This window comes from Lucilia sericata, unplaced genomic scaffold (assembly GCF_015586225.1).
Source record: "Lucilia sericata isolate MDLA Ls3-8-SP2 unplaced genomic scaffold, ASM1558622v1 Contig000634F_arrow, whole genome shotgun sequence".
NCBI classification, from domain to species: domain Eukaryota; kingdom Metazoa; phylum Arthropoda; class Insecta; order Diptera; family Calliphoridae; genus Lucilia; species Lucilia sericata.
In genome coordinates this window covers 90001-117687 of record NW_023994640.1, presented here as the reverse complement: position 1 = coordinate 117687, position 27687 = coordinate 90001, and the positions used below count along the sequence as shown (strand labels likewise).

Below are 27687 nucleotides of genomic sequence, written 5' to 3'. Positions count from 1 at the left end.
CTTGTGTACGTTTATTGCAACTTTAAACCAGTTTTCCGGGAAATCCAACTCAAATAGTTGGTTATTCTAGAGTATACCGTGGGAAAGCCAATTTCACAACCACCCGCACTACCAAAAGCTGTCACTCCCACTTGATAATCCATATCTTTGTGTCTAAACACCAAAGGTCCACCCGAATCACCATCACAACTGCCACGACCTCCGGTACCGTCGGCACATATATGTGCCCGTCTACTCACCAATCCAGGCAAATAATAACACATACACTTTTCATAGCCTATGACGCGAGTATCCGTATAATAAAGTTCCACATTTAATTTGGTATTATTGTCGCTAATACGACCCCAACCAGCGGCTGTCACAATTTCACCTTGTAAATAGATTTGAGTCATATAGCTGGGAGCTAAAGTTATTAGCCTTATTTTATCCGTTAAAGTGACCGGCTTTTGAAGATTTATCAAAGCTATATCATCATTAAAACCCTGAAGACCATAACGTTCATGTATGATAAAATCACGGGCAGTGACATTGTATACAGCAGCCGCAGTTCCAGCATCGGCATATATATACGAACCTAAATACACCCGAGCCTCAATAGTTCTTTAAAAAAACAAGCTATTACTTCCATTTTACGTTTTTTAATATTACTTTACCTGTACAAACAATGAGCTGCTGTTAAAACATAACGTTCTGTTATCAAAGTTCCACCACATTGATATACTCTCGGTGGCTGGTACATTAGTAGACCCACTAAATAGGGAAACATATTCATCTCGGCTTTGATACCTCCGGTAATGTAACTTTTAACTGAACTGGCTATGTCATATTTCGCACATTTACGCCTCCAATTATCGGCTATATAATCTTCCTCTCTACCCGGCCAATTCGGAAATCCTTCCCACGGTCCTCTACGCCCACTAGTTCGACCTCTTTGAGAACGATTGTTACCGTAGGATTGTGTCTTTTGGTTACGATTAGCTTTAGCTATTGTTAGCATTATTAGTATTAGTTTAAGAAAACTAACAACAATTGTAATGTTTAACTTCATAATTGACGACTGCTGGAGACAACATATAATCTCATACAAACATTATGAACACGACTGTTGCCTCTGAAGTGAAAAATCATCTTCTTATATGCAACAGTCTACTAAAGTTCTTATGATTACATTTAGAAACATAGATTGTTATTATCAGCATTTATGTGAGTTGTACATGATTTCTCAAATACTTAAACCTTTAGGAGGTATTCCAAAATATTAGTCAATTCCTATCAGTTTATATTTTCCCAAAATGTTATGTTATACTCGATGTGATCAACATTGTTCTACAGAATATTCGGAGTGAATATTCCAAAATACCGCATATATGATCGAAAACACATTTCGATATTGTAATTAATCTAAATAGTAGATATTCAGATCGATATCGAGTAACACCGTCCACAATAGGAAAATTGCGATAAATTTTATGATTTACTTTATCGAATATTTTGAACAAAGTTCGACTTTTTGTCGACATAAAGTCTATTATTCAATTGTTGTTTCTTTACGACGATTTACGATTTTACGACTATTATTTGCAAAATTGTTTTATCGACATTCGTCTTAAAAGATAGTTGACGTCTTCAATAAGTCAATTTTGTTCGAAAAACGATTTATAGAAACCTATTAAGAACCACTGATATATTATTTATTATATACAATAAACACTAGCTTTTTCGTCTGCACTTTTTCTTTCAACTTAATCTTAACAAACGATCATACAAAATTAGCACGTACTTACAATTTAGCAATTACATTGCAACGTTATTGAACCGACCCATTGACAAATACAATCAAAAATAGATATGATTGTTAAGCATAGAAATGAAAATAAAATTGTAATTAATATTTTTTGACATTTTTTTATTGTTTATGAAACATTTTTCCTTTTTACTGCTTTTATGCATTTATCTTCAGGGATTTTTTTGTTTGTTTTTGTTGCATTTTTTAAATGAAATTAAAATAAAATAATAATTATAATAATAAAAAACAATAGAAAGTATATATAATAATAATAATGATAATAGTAATAATAAAGGGGGATACAATTGCAATATTGTAATAATTGAAGAATTAATTAATAATAATAATAATAAGAATATAATTAAAATTGTATTTCATGCATACTTTTTTTTCTTGTTTTTTTTTTCATAGATATATTTGTTATTCTTTTTTTTATTAGACAGTAAATTAAATAATAACGATAATTAATTAATTAATTCTTATTATGTGAATTATTTGTGGTATTTTTTTTATTTTTTGCATTTTTTTATAGGTTTTATAATAATAATAATATAAATTAATATAATAGATATACGAGATAAACTAATACTACAATTTCTTTTAAGACACTTTGTTTTTCCATTAAATATTACTATTTATTTTTTTATTATTTATTATTTATATAGATTTTTTCTGTTTTTTGTTTTTATTTTTTTTTTTGTATAAAGTAGTTTATTAATATTTAAGGGGTTGTTGGGGGTTGGTTTTATAATTATTATTATTATTTAAAGCTTACAACCTAATTGCTTAAGTTTAGATTATGTTATTATTAATATTATTACTAGTTTATATTATTGTTGTTTTATCTTTTTTTGTAATATAAATATATAAATGTATTTTTTTGTTTTGTTTTTTTTTTTTTAAGTTAATTATTTATTAGAAATAAAAGCCATAATAAAGTAGTGTGTATTTTGAATTATTTGATACAAACAAAAGAAAGACTAATTAGAAATTACAAGGAAATGGAGGGCTTTTTATAAAAATGTTTTTTTATTTTAGATTTTTGCAAAAATATTTGTTTGTTAATATTTGTTTATTTACGTTTTTCATTTATGTTTTATAAATACTTAGCAAAAATAGTATTTTTTGTTTTGTTATTTAGGTTTATACAGTGTTTTTGTGTTTTGTATGTACATTTAGTTTTTTTTTTTTTTCATTGAAAATCTTATTCACAATTTATTGCATTCTCTTTTGTTTTACTATATCATATTATAGAAAGCCTGAGTCCTTCTATAGATATTTCATATGATATTTTAAATATAAATTTATATATTTTTAAAATATATATTTTTGTTTTATTTTATTGGCTATTTATACATACTATTTCTCATGTTTCAAATGTGCCTTTTCTGTTAAGTGTTGCTATATATTATTTAGTGTGATTTAATTATATACAATAATTTAGAGAAAAAGCTCAAGTACAAATTATTTATTATTAAAAAGAAGCTGAAGTTTAAATAAAATTGAAAAATATGTATTTGGAATATAAGAAAATTTCTATAGGATTAAAAATTAAAAAGATGAATAATATCGAAATTTATTTTTCATTCTATTTATGTATTCGAACATAAATTTAACATAAATTTTTCATTCACAATAGCTGAGATTTCTTTGTAATTGAGAGTTGTTGACAAAATTCCTCAGCAAGTGCGAATTGTTTATTTAAAATACTTAAATTGTTTATTTTATTCCGTGAATGAAAAAAGAAAACGTTCGTTTGCTATCACGAACTTCATGTAACTTTTCATTCACAATAGTTAATTTCTTTTAACTGCAATGCAAAAATTGAAAATATGCTAGATTTTTTCCAATAATTGAGATGTATTTCTGACAGCTTTTCAAAGTACATAGTTCATTTTTTCTTTGGAATTTTGTAAACCATTCACAGCTGTTACAAACAAAATCAACTATTGTGAATGAAATAGTTCACAGAAAACTCACGATAGAAAATTTTGCAATAGTAGAGATTTCATTACTATAGTAAATTATTTTTCATATAAAATAAAAAAAAAAACATTTTAAAATAAATTGATACACAAAATCCATTCGGAAAAAATAAAATTTTACAATTACACTTTAAAACAAGAAGAAAACAAATTAAAAATTCTGTACGCAAAAGTATTTAAATATTTTGTACTTAAAGCTTGGGAAAAGAATTGGATTAAGAAATATGAAAAAACAAACTACAAAAGGTATAGGCAAAATACAAAATGAAGTTAAAAAAAATCTATATGATAAATTGAATTCTATAAGAAATATAACTTTTCTTTTAAGGACACACCAAAGTGTTGGGAAAAATAAAATCAGAACTGTACCTTGAACTATAGCAATAATTGCTAGACTGTTGCAATAAACTGCAAACAAAATATAAGAATAAAATTAAAACCAAATTGCACTCAAAAACCTCTTGCGCTATGATATATTTAAAAATTGTTATTAGGCAAACGTTTTAAAACAAACCAAAGAAAATAAGTAGCATGCTTTTAGGGGCGTTTTTATTACAAAAATGTTGCCTATTATTGTTGCGCTTAAATTGCATTATAATGGTTTTCTGCAAAGAAAATAAGTAGTAACAAATATTTACTAAAAGTAGAACTCACTAAAAGGCTGAATTGTTATTCTTTACTTTAACAGCCTCAATGCAAAATATTTTAAACATTTTACACTTTAAAAAGTTAAGTAGTTTTAAATGAAATCATCGAATGGGCTATAGTTCAAAAATTTATTCTGTACTGATCTTATGTTTTTTTTTTTTTTAATTAAGACAGCATTAGATTATTTTAATTTTTTTAATTTAATATATAATACATATGAAAAATAATTACAAAATAAATTGTTAAGGAAATGCAGCTTAATTGTAAAGAGTAAAAAAAAACAAGAAAAAATAATAATAAAAAATTTATATTTTGCTCATAACTTTAAGGGCTTTTTATATTTAACAACATAAATTGACTAGAAATGAAAATCAAAATTTCTTAATTCTTTCGAAACAGAAGGAAAGTTTTTACCTTAAAGGTTTTACAACTGAAGTAGTATTTTTGCATAAACATAAACACTGCTGCTGCGTTTTGTTTGTTGGCTGTGTCGTACCATTTTTTTGTAATTATATAGTAGTTTTCTTTTTGTTTTGTTTGCATTTTAGATAAAAAAAAGTAAAGTATCATCATCATTTTATGGTATGAGTAGTGTTTTTTGTATATTATTGAAATATATTTACAATACTATGACTATTGCGCTTAATGACATTATTTAAGGCTGTTTCTTGTGGTGTTTCATTGTCGTCGTCATCATCATTATTAGTGTTTATATGACTGGTGGTAGCGGTAGTTGTCAGAGAAGCTGATACAGTAGCAGTTGGATTGCATGTTGATTGTATACTTATAGGATCCACCATCATATTTAGATCTAAATCATTATCATCATTATTATTATTATTAAATTTAATTTGGTGGTGGACATTATTTTTGTCTACGGCATAGTTGTGACCATGAGAAGTTAAACTATGCCTACTACTAATTGCACTAACTTTATAATTAGCATTATTAATAGATGTTGTTAGATGATTGGTAGCGGTGCTGGTGTTGGTGGAGGTGGTATTTGTGGAATTACTTTCTAATTCAGATGAGAATGTAAACTCCATATGATCATCAAACTGAACCATATTTAAAAGATCGTCATCTTCATCATTATTATGATGATGCTGACGTAGATGTTGATGATAATGATGATAATGTTGTAAACTACTTTTACTATTACTGCTGTTGCTGCTGCTACTGTTGCTACGACTACTACTACTACTACTGCTACTATTAATACTACAAACGTTTTTTTCATTCAGAGTTTTTGTTGACATGTGATTTAGGCTTTTATTTTTTATATCAATATTTACCTTGAACAATTCATCAACTTCGGCCGTTGTTAGAGTATTGGATATTACTTCCGATGGCGATAGTTGTAGTTGAGAGTCTACGTCATCGTTAAGTATATTATTAAGACATATGTTGAACTCATCAAAGTCGACGAAATTTGGCTGATGTTCAGACAGCAACAAATTAGCAGTTTCAACAGCTGTTGCATCATCGTTAGCCAAAGCTAACAAATCATCTACAGCGGTCTCATCGCCAAAAGAGGTGATGCTTTGATAATTATTATAGTTTTCTTTCGTCTCAATGTTTTGCTGCTGTTGTTGTTTATTTAACATATTCTCCACATCATTAACATCATCCTCCTCATCGTTATTATAAAGATTTTTACGATTTATAGTTGTATACTGATTATCCTGCGTCTCGGCCATACTTGGATCTGTGTTTATTGTTTGTAAATCTTGGGATTTTTCTTCATCTTCGTCCTCATCATCTTGAAAAATATAAAATTCGAATTTATCCTCAGAACCTGTAGCCGAGCCGCAAGACAATGGTCACTTATAGTCTCTGGAGCCTCTTCTGCGACGGCCTTCAGTCAAAACAGTTTCACCTACAACTGGATTTTGAAAAGGACTATTATTTAGGAAAATTTCAAATATCTAAATGGAATATTTACCTGCACTGCGTGTTTTTCTTCTGGCCTCTGCCACACTTTCAGAGCTTGAATTAATGCGCCTGATTTGTTTGCCATTTTACCAGTGGTCTCACTGTTATTACTTCCATTATTATTGCTGTTATTATGAATGCCTCTGGTGTAAATCATTTTATTTGCTGCTGCCGATGCTCGTACACTTCGCCGAGTGCCAATTTTCTCATCACCAGGACTATTGCCCATATTGTTAACATTGCCCGCATGATTTACGGATGCAGCATGTGTAGTTGCATTAGTAGTAGTCGTAGAACCTTGACTTGTACCACGAGTAGCATGCGATGGTGTTGAAGTTTGCCGATGAGTTGGATATGGATGGTGTTGCTGTTAAATTAGATGAGTTATTATGGGAACCAGCAGCAGCTGCAGTATTTGTTTGACCAGTGTGACTGTTATTAACTTTCCAACTTTTGATGCGTTCGAAGAAGAATTCACTGAATTTGAACTTGTTTCATTTCCAGCAGTCATAGACAACATATTTGCAGATCCTTCTAAATAATAGAAAACAAAATTCGTTAATTTGTTAATAAAATTAAAGGCAGGAGAATGTTAACTAATTACTTACTATTTTGTTGTTGATGTGATCTACTATTACGTGTAACTTTTTCTGAAGTATTTTCCACAGTTGTTGTATTAACGTTGTTGAAGAAGAATTGATGTTAGTGGACGATGATGATGATGATACTGATGAATTATTATCAATGCTGCCAGCAGCTGCTGCTTTAGAATTTCTGACCTTGCCAGCCACCTCTATTAGAGGTTCATCTGAATCAGAGGATTCTTCAATCTTCTTTGTCGTAGTAATAGGGGGTAGTACTTTTCAAAACTCCTGCATCATCGGATTTTTTATTATTGTTTGCAATTTCATTGTGGTTCACTATTGTAACAGCACTGCTGCCACTCGTACTGCCACTGCGTGCTCTTTTGGGGTCATTTTCTCCCACACCACCATTGCTATTACTTCCTCCTTCAGATTCTTGACGTTTCGTTTATGATGATTTTGCGTTTGCTGTGTTTGACTACTATTGGTGTTAGAGTTTGCAGACAAAGTGTTGGAGGAGGCAGAGTTGGTAGTATTTGTGCTGGTGCTAGAGGCTGAATTAGCTTGAAGTAGTTTGGGACTTAGACTGACTCGCTCATGGGTATGACTTGCAGATCTGGTAGCGACAACATGTTTATTTGTTAGTAGAGTTGATTGTGTGGTGGAATTGGTGTCTAAAGAAGGGCTAGATTTCGCCACATCCATAGGACTACCCAAACGACTGCTGGCTCTCGTTCTTATGCGTGGCGAGTCCATATCCGTAGTTTGTGGAATTTCTATTGATATGGGCGTAGCTAGGTTGGAGTTAAGATTCTCACTCTGTTTATTGCTAACTACGTCTTTCTGCTGCTCGATTTCGTTTCCTTAGGTTCTTCAGCTTTGTTAAGAGATTCTAGGGGAGTTTTCTTTGTTTCAATTGTTTGTTCTTTATCGTTGTTATTGTTACAATTTACTTCGATTTTAATGGAGTCATCTTTCTTAATGATTGTTGTGGTGTTGGTAATTTTTCTTCGAAATCCTCGTTTTTAATGTCTCTTAATTTTAATTTTGTTCGCCGTTCTTTCCTTTGTTCTTCTTCGAGTTCTTTAAGATTTAATTTTTCTTTTTCTCTGCGTTCGTTTTCCAACTTTTCTTTGGCTGCCTTTTCGCCCGCCTCATGTTCCTCAATAATACTGGCAGTGAGATTTTTAATAAGATCCTCGTCGTCATCGTCTTCTTCTCGAGTTGGTGATGATGATGGTGGTGATGATGTATGTTGTTATAAACCACTTTGTTGTCCTTCTGTTTTAAAATATCGTCATCAAAGATGGAGTGGTCACCATTAATTTTCTGTTGCTGTAGATCTTTGGAGTTGGTAACATCTTTTCTTTTAAACTATCACCAACCAATAGGTTATTGTCATCATCCTCTGTAAAGCCCTCCATTTTAGCTAAAGCCTTTTCGATTTCGTCGTCGGCCGATGTTAATTGAGTTGCCACTTCCTCACTTGCCTTTAGAGTTTCAGTCGCTGGACCTTTAGCTAGTATTTGCTGGGGTGGCTTGTCCGAGGTGATTTGTGGTTGCAGGGATTGGGGACTACTGGATGTAAGTTGGTGTGGTGACTTTTCCGACAAAGCATCCATGGATTCTATGCCGCTATCTTCTCCTGCGGCACTATTTGCATGGGCTGGTGTGCCACCTCCCGTGCTGGCAGGAGAGTTTCGCAAAGTAGTTGCCAGTGTCGACTGATTATAGTTTAAATTTGTGACAGGAGTATTTGTTGGTGTAGTGGTCACGGTGGCCGCAGTTGTGGTTGAAGATGTACTTATGGGCTGATGAATTATATTTTGTTTGCTTGCAGCCGTATTCTCCGTTTTACCTGCAGCGCTACTTTCCGCCACACTAAATGTTGTCTTTGTATTTGTGGTCACCAATGATGACGATACCGTTACTGGCGAGGAGATACAGTGGTGGTCGTAACATTTGTTGTAACCTGAGTGTTGGCTTTAATTGTTGTTGCAGTTGCAGCTGCTGTCGTAACCGGTTCATTTGATTTGATCAGAACATGCTCCACATTACCCATAGCATCTTTACGCTCCACTTTTGTTATTTCCACTCTTTTGAGGGTCGTAGCACTCGGTAGCATTGTTACGGCTGCTGCTATCATTTGTTGCTGCGTTTTGTTTTCGGCTAAAGCTGCTAATTGCTGCTGCTGTTGTTGTTTTTGCAATTGCAATTGTGGTACCGCCGTTATGTACGACGGAGGCTTATGGTTTTTTGTTAGGGGTTTTCCCTGAATTGGTGTTATAGTGGCAGTCGGTCTTCAGGTTATGTTTTACTTGCAAACTATTCGAATTTGATCCGACTCCACCACTTCCGGTCCCTGTATTGGGATTTGTTATGGTGCTCAGAGTAATGCTATTTGGCAAAGAAGTAATTTTGGCCAATTGCTGTTGAGTGGAGGGTTTGCAGCAATTGCTGAGGTGGTAGGTGGGTGACAGTGCCCAAATTTGTCGAACCCAAACTTTGCGTATCCAAAATTAAATTTTGGCTGGTTTTATTAGGCGCCTCCATGGTAGCATTGTTCATTGTTGTTGCACTTATGGTTAGACCATTTTTTTCCCGCAACTAAACTGGTTGTGGTTGTTGTTGATGATGAAACAGCCAACTTGTTGTCAGACATGTTTGGTATTCCATTTATTTGAGTTGTATTTGGAGCTTTTGTTACATTTTGTCCCAGTTTAGACTGTTTGGATTCTGTTGCACTTTGTTCGTCCACAGTGGAGTTATCTCCAGTTGTTGCACTGGCAGTCAGATTATCCGTAATAAGGTGAGTACGCTTGAGATGGTACTTTGTCTTAATGCTATTGTCCAAGGATTCATTCTGGTCTGTGCCAACGTGTTCTGTGTTTTCTTGCGTTCTTTTCGGGAATTTTTTATAACAATTGAACTTTTTCCTCCTCGTAAACTAATGTGTAGTGGAGGAACCTCTGGGTTCATCTGTAGCGGGAGAAGAATTGCCCGCTGTTGTGGAAGCGGATGTGTTTAGGCCAGCTGCCGCAGATGAGGAGGCTTGAGGAAAAATATTATCTTGTTGTTGTTGATATTGTGGCGGGTTCATTGATGATTGTTGTTGATGTGTTAACTGCTGCTGCATCTGTTGTATTGAGTGCTGCTGTTGCTGCTGAGGTGAATTTAAATTAGTATTTTGTTGAAATTGCGATGAATTCGTGTGATGTTGCTGTTGTTGCTGCTGTTGCATTACGCTGTTTGCCAACTGTTGAGCATTTAGTTGAGATTGTTGTTGCTGTTGCACATTTTCCGAGCTAAATGTCACATCAACTTTATAAGCCGGTGCAACTGGCTCGGATTTTCCCAATTTCAAACGTAATTTGATTTTTCATTTGCCGCCACATTTGCTCCCACTGATGAAGTTGTTGCATCCACTGTATTCATCATCGGATTGGTAACATTTATGCTTGTAGCTGTGTTTCCTGATGATGATGATGATGATAAGCTACTAGCTATTGCACTATTTTGTTTATTTTGCATAAGAGTCTGTGTATTTGCTGCGGCGGCAGCAGCAGCTAAAGCAGCTTTTGATTTACTGCCAGCTTTGGCTCTTTCCCTTTTTGGTTTGACCACTCCAGCGTTGGCCGCCTCCTTGCTTTTCTTTTCCCTCACTCCTTGCTGTAGTTTCTCTCTTAATAAATTGGTTTTTGACTTTTTATTTGAAGTACTACCCCCGGCCAACATGGCTCCCACCGATGGGGAGGATGAGTTTGATCTGGGAGAACCCATATCACCAGGTTTACTGCTAATTACACTTGCATTCATATTCAAAATAGGCGCTGATGACACATTTGCTGTAGACTTTCTATTCTTTGTGACTTGTTCGAGATTAAAGAGTCCCTAGAACGTTCGTTATCCGAACCAGCTCCCAATAATTGAGGTGTTGAAGACCCGCCATTATTTTGTTCGCCAGCCGACAATTTTGAGATGGCAGTGCTGCACGAGTTGGAATTTGGAATCTTCGGAGAAATGCGATGATGAATTGGGTACCAAATCATAAATGCTATTTGTGCTATTATTTGGGTTATAATTGGATCCTTGGGAGGTATTGGTAGCGTTTGAGATGTTGTGGAGTGCGGAATTAGATGAAGATTGAATAGTCTCTTGTTCAGCTTCAGTTTCACTGTCATCGCTGGGGCTGGGTTCAAGTTCACCGGTTAGAGGTTAATAAGAAATTGCTTTTGTTGCGACGACGGAGGAGGATGTGTTGTTTGTGTGTTGCCAGAGACAGGTACAGCAGAAAGTACACTTGAATGTTGTTGATGTTGTTTATTTAACATAAATTGTTGCTGTTGATGGCTTGAAGTCATTTGAAACTGTTGTTGTTGCTGCTGCTGATTTTGAGGCACAAGATTTTGTTGGTTTATGTGATGTTGCTGCTGCAAACGTTGCTGCAAAATATGCTGAGATTGTTGTTGCTGCTGCTGCTGCATAATTTGACTTTGTGGCATTTGCAATTGTCTTTGTTGCTGCTGCAGTTGTTGCTGATGTTGCGTCTGCTGCTGCTGCAATAATTGTTGCTGTAATATTTGTTGCTGTTGTTGCGGTTGCTGCTGCGGCTGCATTTGACCCATTGCTAATTCAACATTTTGTGGCAGCTGTTTCATCTCCCGCTAAAGTGATGAAGCTGCAGCTGCCGTCTCATCAATGTCCATACCCTCGATAAGATCCAAGTCCAAATCTTTCGCATCTTGAAGCAAGGATTCCAATTCATTTTTGTCATCCAAACTAAGGGATGAATCAATATCACAGCTTAAGGTAGGCAACAAAGCGTCCAAATCATTTGTTGTTAAAGCATCCAAGTCGGATAAAGTAATCAAGTTGTCATTTAAATCGTCGACTGTTTGGGCATCTAAGGCAGCATCTACACCAGAACCGGTAGAACCTGTTACATCTGTTACAGAGTTTGCGGAGGTTGTGTTATTGTTTCCTACACTCACTCCACCACTACTTCCACCAGCTGCTGTCGACGACTGCTGGTTATGATGGATGCTGCTGTTGTTGTTGGATGATGCGCCGGACAACGAATTAGCAATTTCGGAGATAATTTGTTGCTCTTGTTGTCGAGTTTGTTGCTGTTGTAAATTGTATTGCATTTGATAACGTGTGAACTCTTGAAAACTTGACTTGGTCGCCGAATCCATTGGTTTATTTAACGTCGCAGGCCATCTCGAGGAAGCAGCCGCTTGATTGTAATCTGGTGGAGGTGGTAGATTCATACTTGGAGTAGATGGTGAAGAAGGTACTATGTGAATGGAGGAGGAAGCATTGTGCGTAAGACCTGATGTTGAGGGCGATTGTGGTGGAGGTGGCGGTAACAATTGTTGCGTTAGATGCTGTGAAGCTGTTAGAGGAGACTGTGCGGGGCGTTGTCGAAGGAGATAGTAGTTGTTGGTGTGAGTGCTGGGAGGACATGTGAGGGCTATGCATCGAATGATGACTGGAGGCGGGTGAATGTGCAGCTGCAGGTGACATGTTTCCAGCATTAACCGACATATATTGCTGTTGTTGTTGCCCTATAAGACGTTGGTGTTGCTGTAAACTGTTGCTGCTGGAGGGGCGAAGGTGGAGTTTGATGTGTTAAAACACCAACGCCACCACCACCAGATCCAACACGCAATTGCCTCATTTGTTGCTGTTGGTTTCCTAACATCGTGTTGACACCCATATTTTGCTGCAACATTTGTTGCTGTTGTTGTTGCTGCTGCTGTTGTGGTATAAAACGTTGTTGATTTTGTAGTTTGATTGACTGTTTGCAATTGCTGTTGACGTTGCTGCCGCAACAATGCTGCTTGTTGTGGTGATATTTGTTGCTGTTGTTGTTGAAAGCGCTGTTGCTGCTGTTGTTGTTGAGAATACATATTGCTGCTATTGCTTGGACTCAACATTATTTGCTGCGAACCCGGGGGCATAGAACGCATAGCATTCGTTGTCGCAGTTGGAGAAGAAGGCACACTTAGAACATTATCTGGGGTACCAGGTGCCGAGACGATTTGTGGCTGCACCTGACTTGAATGTTGTTGCTGTTGCATCATAAATTCGCTTCCTGGTGTTGTAGTTCTCAGCGGTGAATTCATGATTTGTTGCTGAGGACTCATTGCCGCCATCATGGGGGACTGTTGCTGTTGATGAATAAGCGGCATTTGTTGTTGATGTTGTTGCTGCTGCTGCGGCTGATGTTGTGGGGAAGGCAACGGCGACGATTTCACTTGATTGCCATGTTGATTTGCCACCGAATTGCTGTCATTTTGCAGCAGATTCACCAAAAGCGGTGATGACATCGCTATATTATTGCTACTATTGCTTGAACCTGTAACTCCAGTTGGTGATGCTGTTGGCGTTGAGGGTGGCACCACACGTGATTGCAAATAGCTTGATATAGGCTTTGCTAAAGCCGGAGAATTCTGGGAGGCGGGAGAGTTTACCGTACCAACACCCGGATATGGTGGAGGAGGTGGTTGTAAAAACTGTGATTTACCAGATGCTGTAGATACAGTTGTAGTTATCATTTCACCACTTTGAGGATTTTTAATCACTTTAAGGGCAACATTTGGCGGTGGACCCAATGAACCCATAAGCTGGTGTGGAATGCTGCCGACGCTATTACTTGGTACACCAGCTACCGCAGGTTTACCAGCTGCTAAGGGTATTCCACCAGGAGTTGGTATAGCTGACGATGATGATCCCACAGTATTCAAAGAATTATCGCGGCCCTGCAAAACACGAGCTTGGCGCATGCTTTCAAAGGGAAATTCTCGTGAATTTGCAGCATTGCCGGCTGCTACGGGCAAAGGAGGCACTGGCACTTTGCCATCCATGGGGCAAACTGTATTCGGTGACTTAAATACAGGTTGTTGAAGTTGATGTTGTTGCTGCTGCTGTTGTTGAAGATTTTGCTGTGTACCCAGAACGGTATTGAAAGGATTTTGCTGTTGATGTTTAATGGCAGCATTACTAGTGCTGGGACCACCAAGCATCATATTACGACGTTGTTGTTGCAACATTTGCTGTTGTTGTATAGAAGACATGGAACCACCATCCATGCCACTACCTACCCCAACATTTGTCCCAAAATTAATATTTGGAGCCATATTCCCTCGTCGCTGCTGCTGTTGGATTAATGTCGATTGCTGTTGCTGCTGCTGCTGATGTTCTTGCAACTGAGCTTGAGGCAATTTTACAAAAGCACTACTTGTGCTAGGACCACCAAGATTTCCCACACTAAGTAATTGGGATAAATCACTTATATCTGTATTGCAACCTTCGCCACCGACACCGATTCCAACTCCACCGCTTCCAATACCACTAATAGACGTACCGGACGTCTCATGGCTAACAACAGATGAAATATCTACAAAAAATCACATATTGTTATAATAAGTTATAAAATATTTTTCTGTTCAATGAAAAATACCTGATACTTTAACATCAATCTGTTGACCGCCAAGATTGAGTGATATCAGAGAATCTCCCTCTAATTGTACGGATCGTATACCAAGGGCCCGTAGTGTAGGATTACCCTCGGTAGCCAATTGGCGTAACCTTTGCGCCGCATCCTTAGGGATTTGCACTGTTATCCGCATACACGGTTCAATCTGCTGTAATAATATTGACAATATTTTTATATTATAATATTTTATGAAAAGGCTTTGCCACAAACGTTTGCAAAAAATTTATTTCTTGTAAAGTTTTAATGAGATTTATATTAATTGTTAAAATTATTTTATATTTTTATACATTATTCCTAAAATTTTTTATTTTATCCTCATTATTCCTAAAAATAAATAAAACAGATATGGCAAACCAGAGATGACAGTGTTTGTAGTAAATAATATGGCAGCCCTCTATAAAAAAGTATCGAGTTGGAAAAATAATTATTAATACTCAAGTAATTTTTTCAATTATTAACAATTTTTATTCTAATTACCATTTATACAATTTCTCTAAATTTTACTATTAAAAATTTTATAGAAATTAATAAATTTTTATAATAAAATTATACTATTTTTTTGACACTTCTGGTTTTCCTTTTCTTCTTTTTTTAACACAAACACACTTATGTAGCATTCCAGTACATCATATAGTACGCAAACAATTTACATATGAAAGAAAGAGTACAATATATGTTAATGAAGAAAATAGCGATTGGAAAAATTTTATCTAAATCTTAATGCTTTTATTAATACCTATAAATGAAGCAGAATTGCTTAAAAAATTACTGACTTTTGTATTTTAATTAAAGAAATTATGTTTTTAAAAAATAGTATAATTTACAAAAGTTTATATTAAATATTGGCCGCCATTTTGATGTACTCGTCAATGTTCGGTTAGAAAAATATAACAAAAAAAGTGGTGAAATTAACGAGTGACGAGTGAAATCTCATATTGAAAATAAACTCGAAATAAGAGTTGTCTACTCTCTAATAAAACCTAATTTAAGGGGATATTTAATTTGTGTATTATGACAGGTTTATTTTTAATCAAAAAATGTTATATTGTATATCATTGATTCAATTTGAATATAAAATCTTTTTAGTCGATTTAAGTTACTTCAGCAACAGCTAAAAATCCTGCGGAAGTTTTAATATACATTTTTAAATTTGAAGTGTGTTGGTCGACTGCTAAAATAAATTAAAACTATATTGGTCGGTTAAAAATTGTTGTCCCTCTGACTCACTATCAATATCAAAGTTTCTATGATAATTTGATAAAATAATACAACTGGCATTTTTGACACAACAGCATATTACACAGAAATAACAAAATTTGGCATAACAAATTAGTGATCCCGAAATCTTGTATTGCTTAATAAAAATCGGAACACATTAGTGGTAATAGAAGGAAACCTATAAATATTATTAATCACTTTAACACTTCACTTCCACTTATTATTTGTTTTTACACATTATTTATTGTATTCTATTGCATTTGGTAACCCTTTTATATACAAAGCACAAGAAATTTAAGAATTAATTAAAGAATAATATTAAATGTATTATGATCACACACTCGAAAATGTTCTAAACGGTAAAATATAATTGTATTATAGCTATTAATTAAATAACAAAAAACATTTTCAATACATTTCCATTCCAACTCACCTGTTTAAGTTGCATATCATCACACGACGACAATCACACTTGACGGGGGGAGCTGTCTGGGGGTTGTTTTCTTTCGAAGAATTTCTTTTAATTATTACAAAAAATAAGCGAACATTCACTAATTCTTAAATTAGCAGAAATCGCGCGAAGATATACATTCACACAAAAAATTAAAACTTTCATTTGTTTACGATTATTTTTTGCTACTGTTTCTTTATAATCATTAATTCTAGGTAATAATTATTATATTTTAACACAAATTATATAGTAATTATTAATTAATTTAAATTTTAAATCTATGACCACAATTTTGCCATTTTCGTAGTAAAACATTTGAAGCACTAAGCGGTGGTAGCAAATAATGTAATATTGTTAATATTTTTAATGTACACATTTGTTAGATTTTTTGTTAAACAAAACTTTTCTTATAGTTATGGCAACTCTGTTGGTTTTTTTTCTTTCTTCCTTCTTTAATTTTTCTTTTATTAACAAAAATATATTTTCAAAACAATAAACAACAAAATCATGGCATATATCACGTTACGTTACGTTTCTTTCGATATGCCTGCCACTTGTGTCACTTATGCAGAGCTGCATTTTAAAAGAGAAACAGACGTGTGTGATATTCTCCTTTTTATTTTATTCTTTTGCTTTTTATGTTGTTGTTGCGTTACGTTTTGTTTTGGGGAGTTTCTAATAATTAAGTAGTATTAGTTTTTCTTTTCTCACGATTTTTATTTATTACTTCAACAAATTGTCAAAACACTGTAACAGTGACTGACTACTTTTTTAAGTGGAATTTTTTTGCACCATTCTACATAACGAGTAGTTTTTTTGTAACAAGAACTTTTTCTATAAGATATTTTTATTATTTTTTGTTTAGTTTGTTTTATTTTTTGTAATTTGACAAGATTTAATTAAACACTGATGTTGAAAAACTCCTTGATAAACATTGATTTGGACAATTTTCTTTGAACGTTTTGAGGAGTGCATGTCATACGTTTGGAGGATTAATGACCAGTTTTTTCTAGTTTATTTGTAATTTTTTCGGTTTTTTTATTTTTTCTTTTGGTAACTAGAGGAGGAGGCCTAACACAACACAAGAAGAAGCTTTTTTTTGGAGATCAAACAGCGCGACCAAAAATATTCACAGGCGTAGAAAACGAACCATACGAAGTATCAACTTTTTTCTTTACTTCTTGTTGTTGTTGTATTGGTAGCAAGGGGCCACAAAAAATATGATTGACGACAATTTTTTTTTTCTTCTACTCTTGCAAAGACCAATTTTTTTAAACAAAATTTTCACTGTTTATATTGACACTTTTCAATTGAATTTCTATACACACGTTTTATGGAGAAATTATATTTTAAGATTTGCAAAAATTTATTACAATTAAATTGTATATTCTAGATGAAATTTGTAAAAAAAATTCGTGTTGTAAAAATTTTCGACCACGAACAATAACAACCGCCATTTGCATTTGACTTCCACTTCGCGACTTGCACGATTTCTCATTTCACATAATTATTTGTGATTTTAATGCTGTACTTAATGTGTTAGAGTGAAACAACTATCTGTTGTATATACCACAATAAAAAGAGAAGGTAGTAGTTTTGCTGTTTTCCAATGTAGTGTAGCCATTTTATATAATTAAGAAGCTGTGTTTAGTATGTTTTTTAATGCAATTAGTTATTCAGGGATGTGTTTAGTAACAATTTCATAAAAAATACAGTAATTTTGGTTATAAACTGAAAAATGTTGAATCAAACCAAGTTTTTTTTTTAATGACAATGGATATAATTCGCTAGTTATTATTTTTGAAATTGTTTTAATTTAAAATATTTTTCTATTTATTCCATTGATATGTATTTGTTTGTTAATTATGTTTAAAAAACTGTAAAAATAAGTATTTCAAATTATTACTAGAAGTATAAAACCTTCGTCATCATCAAAATAATAATTTTTTCCATGAATACTCGTTTTTTCTGAAAAAAAAAAAAATAATAATTGACCTTCCATTAAAAATCGATAATGACCGAAAAATTTAAAATTTAAAAAAAAATTAATTTTTAAATTGAAATAATTTTTAATATATGACACCATAATTTTTTACAGAACTTAATTTTTAACATAACTTTTAAATTATATAAAAAGATAAGTTTTTTTTATATAAAAAGCTAAGTTTTTTTAAATTAGTAAAAAATAAAAATAAACAATTCTATAAAAACAAATTTTTTAATAGTATTACTGTGTGGCATCTCAAAATGAAATATTAGTTGTGTTTTGTTGCTATCAATGAGGTTAACGCTTAAAGTTAGCAACAAAACAAACATTACCTGACTTGGCATCACTACACAGAAGAAATCTGCTAAATCTTGAAATTATTTACATTTTCTTAAAAAAGGTTTTTTTATTTGATATTTTTTTTTTTGATTTAAATTTTATTTTAAAATATTTTTTATTGTTTGACATAAACACATTAATATTTGTATTTTTATTTTTGAATTGGTAGCACTTTTATCGACGTTAAAATTAACTTGTATAATTTTACACGTTAACTCCTAACGTTTATAAATTTTAAATTTAATGAAATTGCCTTTGAACGTTAGCAACAAAACACAACTATTATTCAACATAGCACAAAATAATTTCAATATAAATGTAGTTAGGATTAAGAAAGAATGAGAAAGACAAATTAGGGAGGGGAGGCAAGACGAGAAAAAAAAAATATTATAATATATAATATATAGATATATATATATATATATATATATATATATATATATATATATATATATATATATATATATATATATATATATATATATATAACTTTTTCATATGATTGAAATACAAATCCAACTTAAATATAATTTTTCCAAGTTTGAGGTATACATTCTGAAATCCTAGGGCTGATAGAACTTTTTGTTCTGAATTTATGAGCCAATTATTTTGGAAAGGACATATGGTAGCCCCAAACATTTTAAAAAGCATTAACGATTTTTTAAGCGAAGCCGGAGAATATATAATAACATTAAAATATATGTGTGAACCTTTAACTTTTTATCTTATATTTTTTGGTCAAATTGCATTCTCTGCCATATAAAAACATTTGTAGGTATTTTCTTAAACTTGGGAGTAAACTAGATTTAGACCAAAAATCCAAAACTGGAAACAATTAATTTAATGCAACGCTAAATAAATCGCTAGATCGCTCATTAAATTACATCCAGTGTTGACAGCAATGGTCAAGCAAAACGCGCGGGAAAAAAATAAAAAGGGGTATAAAAGCGTTATTTTCGAACTGAAATGGGTAAAAAGCACAGTTTTTTTTAGTAAAATAAAGTTTATTTTAATAAAAATTGCACATCATATTGTTAATTTACTATAAGACTGGAATACTCCAAACTTCTTTTTTTTAACTAAGGGCTACAAAACATGCTTTATACTAAAGTCTTTCATATAGATTTATCAAATTTATAATATGTCGATTATTTTCGGTTAGTTAAATTTTTAGATATAAACGTAAAAACTAAAACGACGAATATTAGATAAATAAAAATTAAATTTCAATTTAGATGAGAAACATATTAACCTACACTGTCTGAATCTGGTTTAATATTTCAAATCCCTCATGATACAACAATTAAAAGTAGAATCAGTAGGCTGGGCTGTCAATTTTCTTCCTTATTATATCAAACATAAAAGAACTGAAAAGAAAAAACTTCAAAATATCCAAATGAACGGCACTTGCAAGCAGTATTCCACATTTTTATGCTCTTCCTTTGATTTCCAATGGTTTTGCGTTCTATGTTATTCAAATTAAAAATCCCTTAATTTGTTTAAAAGTTATTTTAAAAATAGTAAAATGTCATTAAACATTCAAACTGATCTGGGTGAGTAATATACATATTTTCCACAATTTATTTTATGTTTTTGAAGAATATTTATTCTATCCAATTCAAATTCAATTAGAAACCTATAACATAGGTTTCTAAAATGTAAAACAGTTTTTTAATTAAAATTTAGTCCCTTAGTATGGACTATTAAATTGATCCAACAAAAAGTTGTACATATAAAGTAATGAACAAATTATCAGTTTTCTTAACCTCATAGAGAAAGTGTTAAAGATTAATTGACTTAATTAACTCCTGAAAATCACAAAATAAGATTTAAAATATTAGAAAAGCACCACAGTGCCTTTTTGAAAAAGGCACCATGAGAAAAATTGTCCGCGTTTGGTACATCAAAAAGCACCGCAAATAGTGCTAAAAGCACTAAGTTGGCAACACTGATTACATCGCTCAATTTGACAAGAATATAGTTGAATTAACAACACTGTTTAGTGAGAACTTTTTTGTTGCGTATTCCACTGAAAAAAGGTATTGTTGAACAATTACTTAAAATTCTATAAATTAAAAGTAAATTTATTAATTAAAGTGTTAAAATAGAAAATACATGCCATTTTCATAAAATTTCTTATATAGAAAATATTTGCTATAAAGAATTTTGTAAATCTGCGAGATTTTTGTGTTAAACGAAAAAGAAAAAAAAGTTACGTAACCTAACATTTTACTAAAATCATTTTTTTTACAATTACAGTAATCCTTTGAAACGCATTAAAATGGCCAATACACCCGCTCCTGCTGCCGGATCTGCCCCTGTTATGCGTGGTTTGCACAACTTGCAAACTAAACGTCAATTGGCTATTGCTATTGGCTTGACTGCCTGTGTTACAGTCGCCTTCAAAATCTTGGTGAACAACCCCAAGAAGGAAGCCTACGCTGAATTCTACAAGTAAGTTAGAAAAAAAACACCATTATTTAATATTTGATGATTGATTATTTGTTACTTTTAGGACCTACGATGCCCAAAAATCTTTTGAACGCATGAAGGCCAATGGTCGTTTCCAATCTTGCTAAATTATGTGCTTTCTTGGAAACATTTAGCCATGTACATTTGCTAGTTTAAGCTTTAGCAGTATAATGAAAATGAACTAAAACAACCAAAATAGAAAAAATTTCTATACGAAAAAAAAAGAAAACCAAAAAAAAAAAAAAAAATGTGTTCTTTGTTAATCATTTCAAATTAATCATCAAAACACTACGAACTTAAGAATAATATTCAATCATTAAGTTTTATCACTTTATCAAGACTCCTTATTTGTTTCAAGACTCGTCATTTTGTTCAAGATTCAAGTATTTCCAGTTAAAAGTTTGAGAGTGCTGAACTATTTATTGATCAAGCAAGCAGGTGGGTCTTTCTTTTCTTATTATATATGATTTAAGAAAGAAATTTACAAAAAAGCTAGGTCCGTCTAAGTAAACAGAAAATATTTTATTCCAAATCCCATGAAAATATCAATTGCTCCTTGAATACCTGGAATATATTCTGCAATTCACCTGATTTTTGTATAAAGTATGTACCTTGTACATATATCGATTTTTCACAAAAACTATTTTAAAGAGATCTCGAAAATAACCGGAAATATCGATTTAACATTGAAACATTAAGTTTCATCATATTTTTACAAAAAAATATGTTTTATATTTTTTCTAAAAACAAAATTTTATCTAAAAAACCAAAATCCCATTAAAAACACAATATTTTATTTTTCCGATTTATCTCTAAAAATCTATTTTCTATTTTTGTTACTTAAACATTGGTTTTTTTATTTAAAAGTAAATTTTAGGCCAAAAATTTTCTTTTTTACTAAAAACCGAATTGTCATAGTAAAATCACACATTAAACAAATTTTTCATTAAAAGATTTTTCATCATAACGGTATTTTATTAAAATATTTTTCTCCTGAAACGAAATACAGATTTTTTTGTTTTATAAAAACGAAAAGTTTACTGAAAACCAGATAATAATTTGTTTATTAGATTTTTTTCACAAAAAATCGATTTTTCATCATTATCCGCCAAAGTCGTTAAAAAAAAAATATTTTACAAACATTTTTTCGATTATGCTTTTAAAAATTTTTTGGTTTTTCAAAATTTCCATAACTTTTGGTTCCCATTTTCCTGGGAAAATTTATTATACAAAAATAATATACAAATCAAAGTAAAAAGGTTTATTCTTTGGTAAAAAGTTTCAAAATTTAAATTAATAATCGTTCTTATGTCCTAAAATATCTAATTATGTAATAGTAAATTAAACTAAAATCTAATCTCGAAAGTCTTATAATCTAAACGATTTAATGTACCCATATTTCGTAAATCACATTTTTCAATTTGGCAACCGGGAGAACCCTTCGTCGACAACCAATTAATCCTGTAAAATATACAAAATAATTAAAAACATTTGTTATTTAAAGTAAACAAATGAAATTTAAAAAAAAACGAAATACATTTTATCAACTTCATCTTTAGGTCCTTGCATTTTGCCAACAATTGTCCCCTGTTTGGAATTCTTTACCCATCCGGTAATGCCCGCTTTAGTGCATAAATCTCGGGTAAACTTGGTGAAATAACAACCTGTAATTGAAGACAGGTGGTTATTAAATTATGACAAAATTTTAGAATTTTTTGTAATATGTATGTAAATGTTTGTGTTATTTCATCTTCATACATTGTATTTGCAAAATACATTGAATTAATGAAAAAAGTCAAGGTAGTTTATTGTTTTACCCAATTCATGGGTGTTCTTTTCTTATTGTTTTAAAGAGGAAAATAAAAATAAATGCCACGCATAGTATGATACCAACAAATTGTCATTAAATTCATTACATTTTATTTTGTAAATTTAATTGTTGTGCATATAAAAAGCTAATTTTAAATGTAGTAAATTTCAAGAATTTTCTATAGAAGATGTTTAAAAATAACCAGCAGAATGGTTTTTGAAAAATAAATTACACTTTAGATTTTTGTCAATAGAAGTATTAGAAATAAATAACAATATTAAGATAAATTTAAATGCAAAACGATGAAACAGTTAAATTTTTACTCTCCCTTTTTCTTAAAATTTACTGCAATAGATAGATAGATAGATAGATAGATAGATAGATAGATAGATAGATAGATAGATAGATAGATAGATAGATAAATAGATAGATAGATAGATAGATAGATAGATAGATAGATAGATAGATAGATAGATAGATAGATAGATAGATAGATAGATAGATAGATAGATAGATAGATAGATAGATAGATAGATAGATAGATAGATAGATAGATAGATAGATAGATATTAAGATAAATTTAAATGCAAAACGATGAAACAGTTAAATTTTTACTCTCCCTTTTTCTTAAAATTTACTGCAATAGATAGATAGATAGATAGATAGATAGATAGATAGATAGATAGATAGATAGATAGATAGATAGATAGATAGATAGATAGATAGATAGATAGATAGATAGATAGATAGATAGATAGATAGATAGATAGATAGATAGATAGATAGATAGATAAATAAATAGATAAAGATATTTTTTCTTTAACGTTTGACATAAAGTACCTAAAAAGTTTTGAAATGTTTGCTTATCCGGTCCTTCCCTATAAAAATATGGATTTTTATAGGTAAATAAAATATTTCCGAAATTCCACTAAGCCTAAAAGTATGCACTACTTAAATGATTTAATTAATGTAATCCATGACGGGTATGGAAAACTATGATTTTGTAGTGACTCTTAAAACAAAAGAGAACTTTTTGAAAAGTACTGAAAATGGTCCAACGTCTACTTTAAAGTATACAAAACATCGGTTTAAACCGTCCGTCTGTCCATGTATTTTATTCAAACTACTCGCAGGTGGCTTTTAAGAGTGTAACAACGTGGCATATTACTTATCGTTTTATTATCATGACAAAGCTGATATATCGTTGATAATCGCTCTTGATTGAAAGGAGCTTCATTATTGGGGTAACTCGTTATAAAAGCACTTTTTAAGCTTAATTTTCCATTAACTTTTAACATCAAGAATAATACTGAACTAATTCTGCTAGTAATTCTTAAAATTATTTGAACATTGCGTTATTTAGATTACCAATCAATCCATTAGTATCATTATCTAGTACAATTACAGGATCCGTTTTGTGTGAAGAGGAACTATCTTTTTAAAATACATGAACCTAACTTTGTTATTTTCAATGCTGTTAAAATAATCTTTAAATCATGAAGATTTAGTAAAAAATTAAAATTCTAAATATATTTGAGGCCGATTTAAAAAATTTAGAATCAAAATTAAAAAAATGGATTTTTAATCTAAATTCATTAAAATAATAATAGCCATTTTGAAAATTCGCTTGAATCGTAAAGTTTAAACATTTTTGATTCCATCTAATATTCGTAAAATTCTTTTTATTTAAAAGATATTAAAATTTCGATTAGTTTCGTATTTATTTAAATCAAATTTGTATAAAAAAATAAGATGTTCACTTTTAAGCACATTTATCTTTTGTGTATTGTGTTAGCTTTTTGTGTATTACTTCTTTTTTAAAATATACACTTTTTGAAAACTTACCCTGCACATGGCCATACACCTCAAATTCGACAGTTATCAGTTGTCGTATATCTGGAATACCCATTGTGTGGATAATTTATACACTAATTAGTTACAAATGTACTTTAGTTATGTAAATACTTGTTGTTATTTTTAATTATTTTTTTTTTTTACAATTTAAAAATAGTTAAAAATGTAAAAAGTATATTTTGCAAATACTTTTAAATCACAAAAATAATTCCATTAAAATTTTATTTTGAGAATTTTTTTCAAAGTAATAATTTTTTAATTTTCTATATACTATTTCGTAATTGTACAAAATTACTTTAATGCTAATGAATAAAAGACGAAAGAAATTTATTTTAAAATTTCTATTCTAAATACTTTGCTCTTTAAAATTAAACTGAAATGTACAATTTCAATTAGATTGTGATTTCCCTTAAGTAAATTTCAATTTCTTGTTTTGTTAGTTTCGCCAACTCTTGAAACGTGTAGAAAATTTATTTTCATTCAAAATTGAAAAGTAGAAAAAAAAATACAATTGAAATTGTCCTCGATTGATTTGCATTATATTAGTTCAACAAAAACAAACACATGTCTTGATTTGAGAATTTTCTATTTTGTTTTTAGTTTTATTTTCATTTTTATATTTATTTGTTGCATTTGATAATAATCTTTTTTGCCTCTGCAGTTGGTTTTTCATTAATTTCATGTTTTCTTATTTTTGTAAAAAAATTAATACTTAAAAGGGTCATGGGGTTATTTTTTGTCTCATTATAGCATAAAGGAAATATCGAAAGTAATTGAATATAAGTAATAATTATAAAATAAGAAAATTTAAGCTAAATGGAACTATTAATTTGGATAGAAGTCAGCTGTACAATAAAACCTTTTAATTTTGGTAACTTAAATGGATGAAAGTTCTTGTGAAAGGGTTAATTAATTCGCATAGCAGTTTATATATGCCATGATATTATCTAGACAAAATGAGATTAATCTTTTATAAAAGTAATTTGTCTAATATGTTTGTCATTAACAAATAATATGCAAATCTAGAATATTCATTTCATAAACAACTTGGCGCCAAAATATATAAACATATTTAGTAAGAACTATTTCATTAACAAACAAATGTGATAAACATATTTATCATACTTGCACGGTACTTTGTTACAATGCCTATAAAAATTCTTTAAATTTTTGTAGATTATAAAATGCACTTCCGACTGCATTAGATTATTATTAAAATTTGTTCATCTTTCATCGCAAAATATTTAAAGAAATATGTACAATAGGGTTATGACATTATAGTCTAGTCTATAGTCTAGTCTATAGTCAAGTCTATAGTCAAGTCTATAGTCTAGTCTATAGTCTAGTCTATAGTCTAGTCTATAGTCTAGTCTATAGTCTAGTCTATAGTCTAGTCTATAGTCTAGTCTATAGTCTAGTCTATAGTCTAGTCTATAGTCTAGTCTATAGTCTAGTCTATAGTCTAGTCTATAGTCTAGTCTATAGTCTAGTCTATAGTCTAGTCTATAGTCTAGTCTATAGTCTAGTCTATTCTAGTCTATAGTCTAGTCTAGTCTAGTCTATAGTCTAGTCTATAGTCTAGTCTATAGTCTAGTCTATAGTCTAGTCTATAGTCTAGTCTATAGTCTAGTCTATAGTCTAGTCTATAGTCTAGTCTATAGTCTAGTCTATAGTCTAGTCTATAGTCTAGTCTATAGTCTAGTCTATAGTCTAGTCTATAGTCTAGTCTATAGTCTAGTCTATAGTCTAGTCTATAGTCTAGTCTATAGTCTAGTCTATAGTCTAGTCTATAGTCTAGTCTATAGTCTAGTCTATAGTCTAGTCTATAGTCTAGTCTATAGTCTAGTCTATAGTCTAGTCTATAGTCTAGTCTATAGTCTAGTCTATAGTCTAGTCTATAGTCTAGTCTATAGTCTAGTCTATAGTCGTAGTAGTATAGTCTAGTCTATAGTCTATCTAGTCTAGTCTATAGCCTAGTCTATAGTCTAGTCTATAGTCTAGTCTATAGTCTAGTCTATAGTCTAGTCTATAGTCTAGTCTATAGTCTAGTCTATAGTCTAGTCTATAGTCTAGTCTATAGTCTAGTCTATAGTCTAGTCTATAGTCTAGTCTATAGTCTAGTCTATAGTCTAGTCTATAGTCTAGTCTATAGTCTAGTCTATAGTCTAGTCTATAGTCTAGTCTATAGTCTAGTCTATAGTCTAGTCTAGTCTATAGTCTAGTCTATAGTCTAGTATATAGTCTAGTCTATAGTCTAGTCTATAGTCTAGTCTATAGTCTAGTCTATAGTCTAGTCTATAGTCTAGTCTATAGTCTAGTCTATAGTCTAGTCTATAGTCTAGTCTATAGTCTAGTCTATAGTCTAGTCTATAGTCTAGTCTATAGTCTAGTCTATAGTCTAGTCTATAGTCTAGTCTATAGTCTAGTCTATAGTCTAGTCTATAGTCTAGTCTATAGTCTAGTCTATAGTCTAGTCTATAGTCTAGTCTATAGTCTAGTCTATAGTCTAGTCTATATTCTAGACTATAGATTACTACCACATGTCAGAATTCCGCATTGATTATGACATTCGATATCAAAAAATATCTAATAGACTTAAGCATAACTTCGATACGAATGCTTTTTTACCTCAAACCACACCTTCTCCATAAAATCTGAATTTCACTTAAAAAAATTTGATTTACACCCCAAGTCAGATATCACCTTAAAAATCGATTTTCACCTCAAAATCCTATGCTCATCTAAACATACGATTTTCACCACAAATTAAGATTTTTACATAAAATTAAAAATATATGTATTTAAAGTTAAGAATGAGCAAAAGTTTCGTATTTTTCAACATTTAAAGTTTTGAAATGTTTTGCCTAAAAAACCACTGTGCTTTAAAATGTCTTTTCAAACAATAATTTTATTCAAGACCCTAATTTTCTAAAATATATGTATTTAAAGTTAGACTTTAAATTAGACTTTAGAATGAGCAAAGGTTTCGTATTTTTCAACATTTAAAGTTTTGAAATGTTTTGCCTAATAAACCCACTGTGCTTTAAAATGCCTTTTCAAAAAATAATTTTACACAAGACCCTAATATTCTAAAAAAGGTTTAGATTTTTTCTGTTT

At 31.2% G+C, this 27687-nt stretch overlaps 5 protein-coding genes across 5 annotated transcripts; 1 reads left to right on the top strand and 4 right to left on the bottom strand.

The window, feature by feature from the left end:
• Positions 1-11: 11 nt before the first annotated feature.
• Positions 12-997, bottom strand: LOC119606909 (brachyurin-like). Its single transcript, XM_037960571.1, has 2 exons — positions 654-997; positions 12-600 (listed from the first exon to the last, which is right to left on the bottom strand). The coding sequence occupies exons 1-2, from the start codon at positions 995-997 to the stop codon at positions 12-14; spliced, it is 933 nt and encodes a 310-aa protein (XP_037816499.1).
• A 1910-nt stretch (positions 998-2907) lies between these two features.
• Positions 2908-6009, bottom strand: LOC119606903 (probable serine/threonine-protein kinase DDB_G0282963). The gene is made up of 2 exons (XM_037960564.1): positions 5715-6009; positions 2908-5640 (listed from the first exon to the last, which is right to left on the bottom strand). The coding sequence occupies exons 1-2, from the start codon at positions 5726-5728 to the stop codon at positions 5025-5027; spliced, it is 630 nt and encodes a 209-aa protein (XP_037816492.1). The 5' UTR covers positions 5729-6009; the 3' UTR covers positions 2908-5024.
• LOC119606908 (probable serine/threonine-protein kinase DDB_G0282963) lies at positions 5959-17612 on the bottom strand. The gene is given in 24 exon segments (XM_037960570.1): positions 5959-6304; positions 6365-6418; positions 6421-6724; positions 6963-7206; positions 7208-7383; positions 7386-7799; positions 7891-8162; positions 8165-8311; positions 8314-8868; positions 8871-9234; positions 9236-9382; positions 9384-9536; positions 9538-9730; positions 9733-9905; positions 9907-10319; positions 10322-10721; positions 10763-10942; positions 10944-11155; positions 11158-12355; positions 12357-12530; positions 12532-12739; positions 12741-14340; positions 14404-14587; positions 16091-17612. Coding segments are annotated over 24 exon segments (7842 nt in total). The 5' UTR covers positions 16106-17612; the 3' UTR covers positions 5959-6242.
• A 2728-nt stretch (positions 17613-20340) lies between these two features.
• LOC119606911 (cytochrome c oxidase subunit 6C) lies at positions 20341-21244 on the top strand. Its single transcript, XM_037960574.1, has 3 exons — positions 20341-20473; positions 20694-20888; positions 20950-21244. The coding sequence occupies exons 2-3, from the start codon at positions 20716-20718 to the stop codon at positions 21011-21013; spliced, it is 237 nt and encodes a 78-aa protein (XP_037816502.1). The 5' UTR covers positions 20341-20473; positions 20694-20715; the 3' UTR covers positions 21014-21244.
• Positions 21245-22096: 852 nt separating this feature from the next.
• LOC119606910 (acylphosphatase-2) lies at positions 22097-24920 on the bottom strand. The gene is made up of 3 exons (XM_037960573.1): positions 24562-24920; positions 22444-22570; positions 22097-22367 (listed from the first exon to the last, which is right to left on the bottom strand). Exons 1-3 carry the CDS (start codon positions 24623-24625, stop codon positions 22253-22255), a joined length of 306 nt encoding a protein of 101 aa, XP_037816501.1. The 5' UTR covers positions 24626-24920; the 3' UTR covers positions 22097-22252.
• Between the last annotated feature and the right edge of the window lie 2767 nt (positions 24921-27687).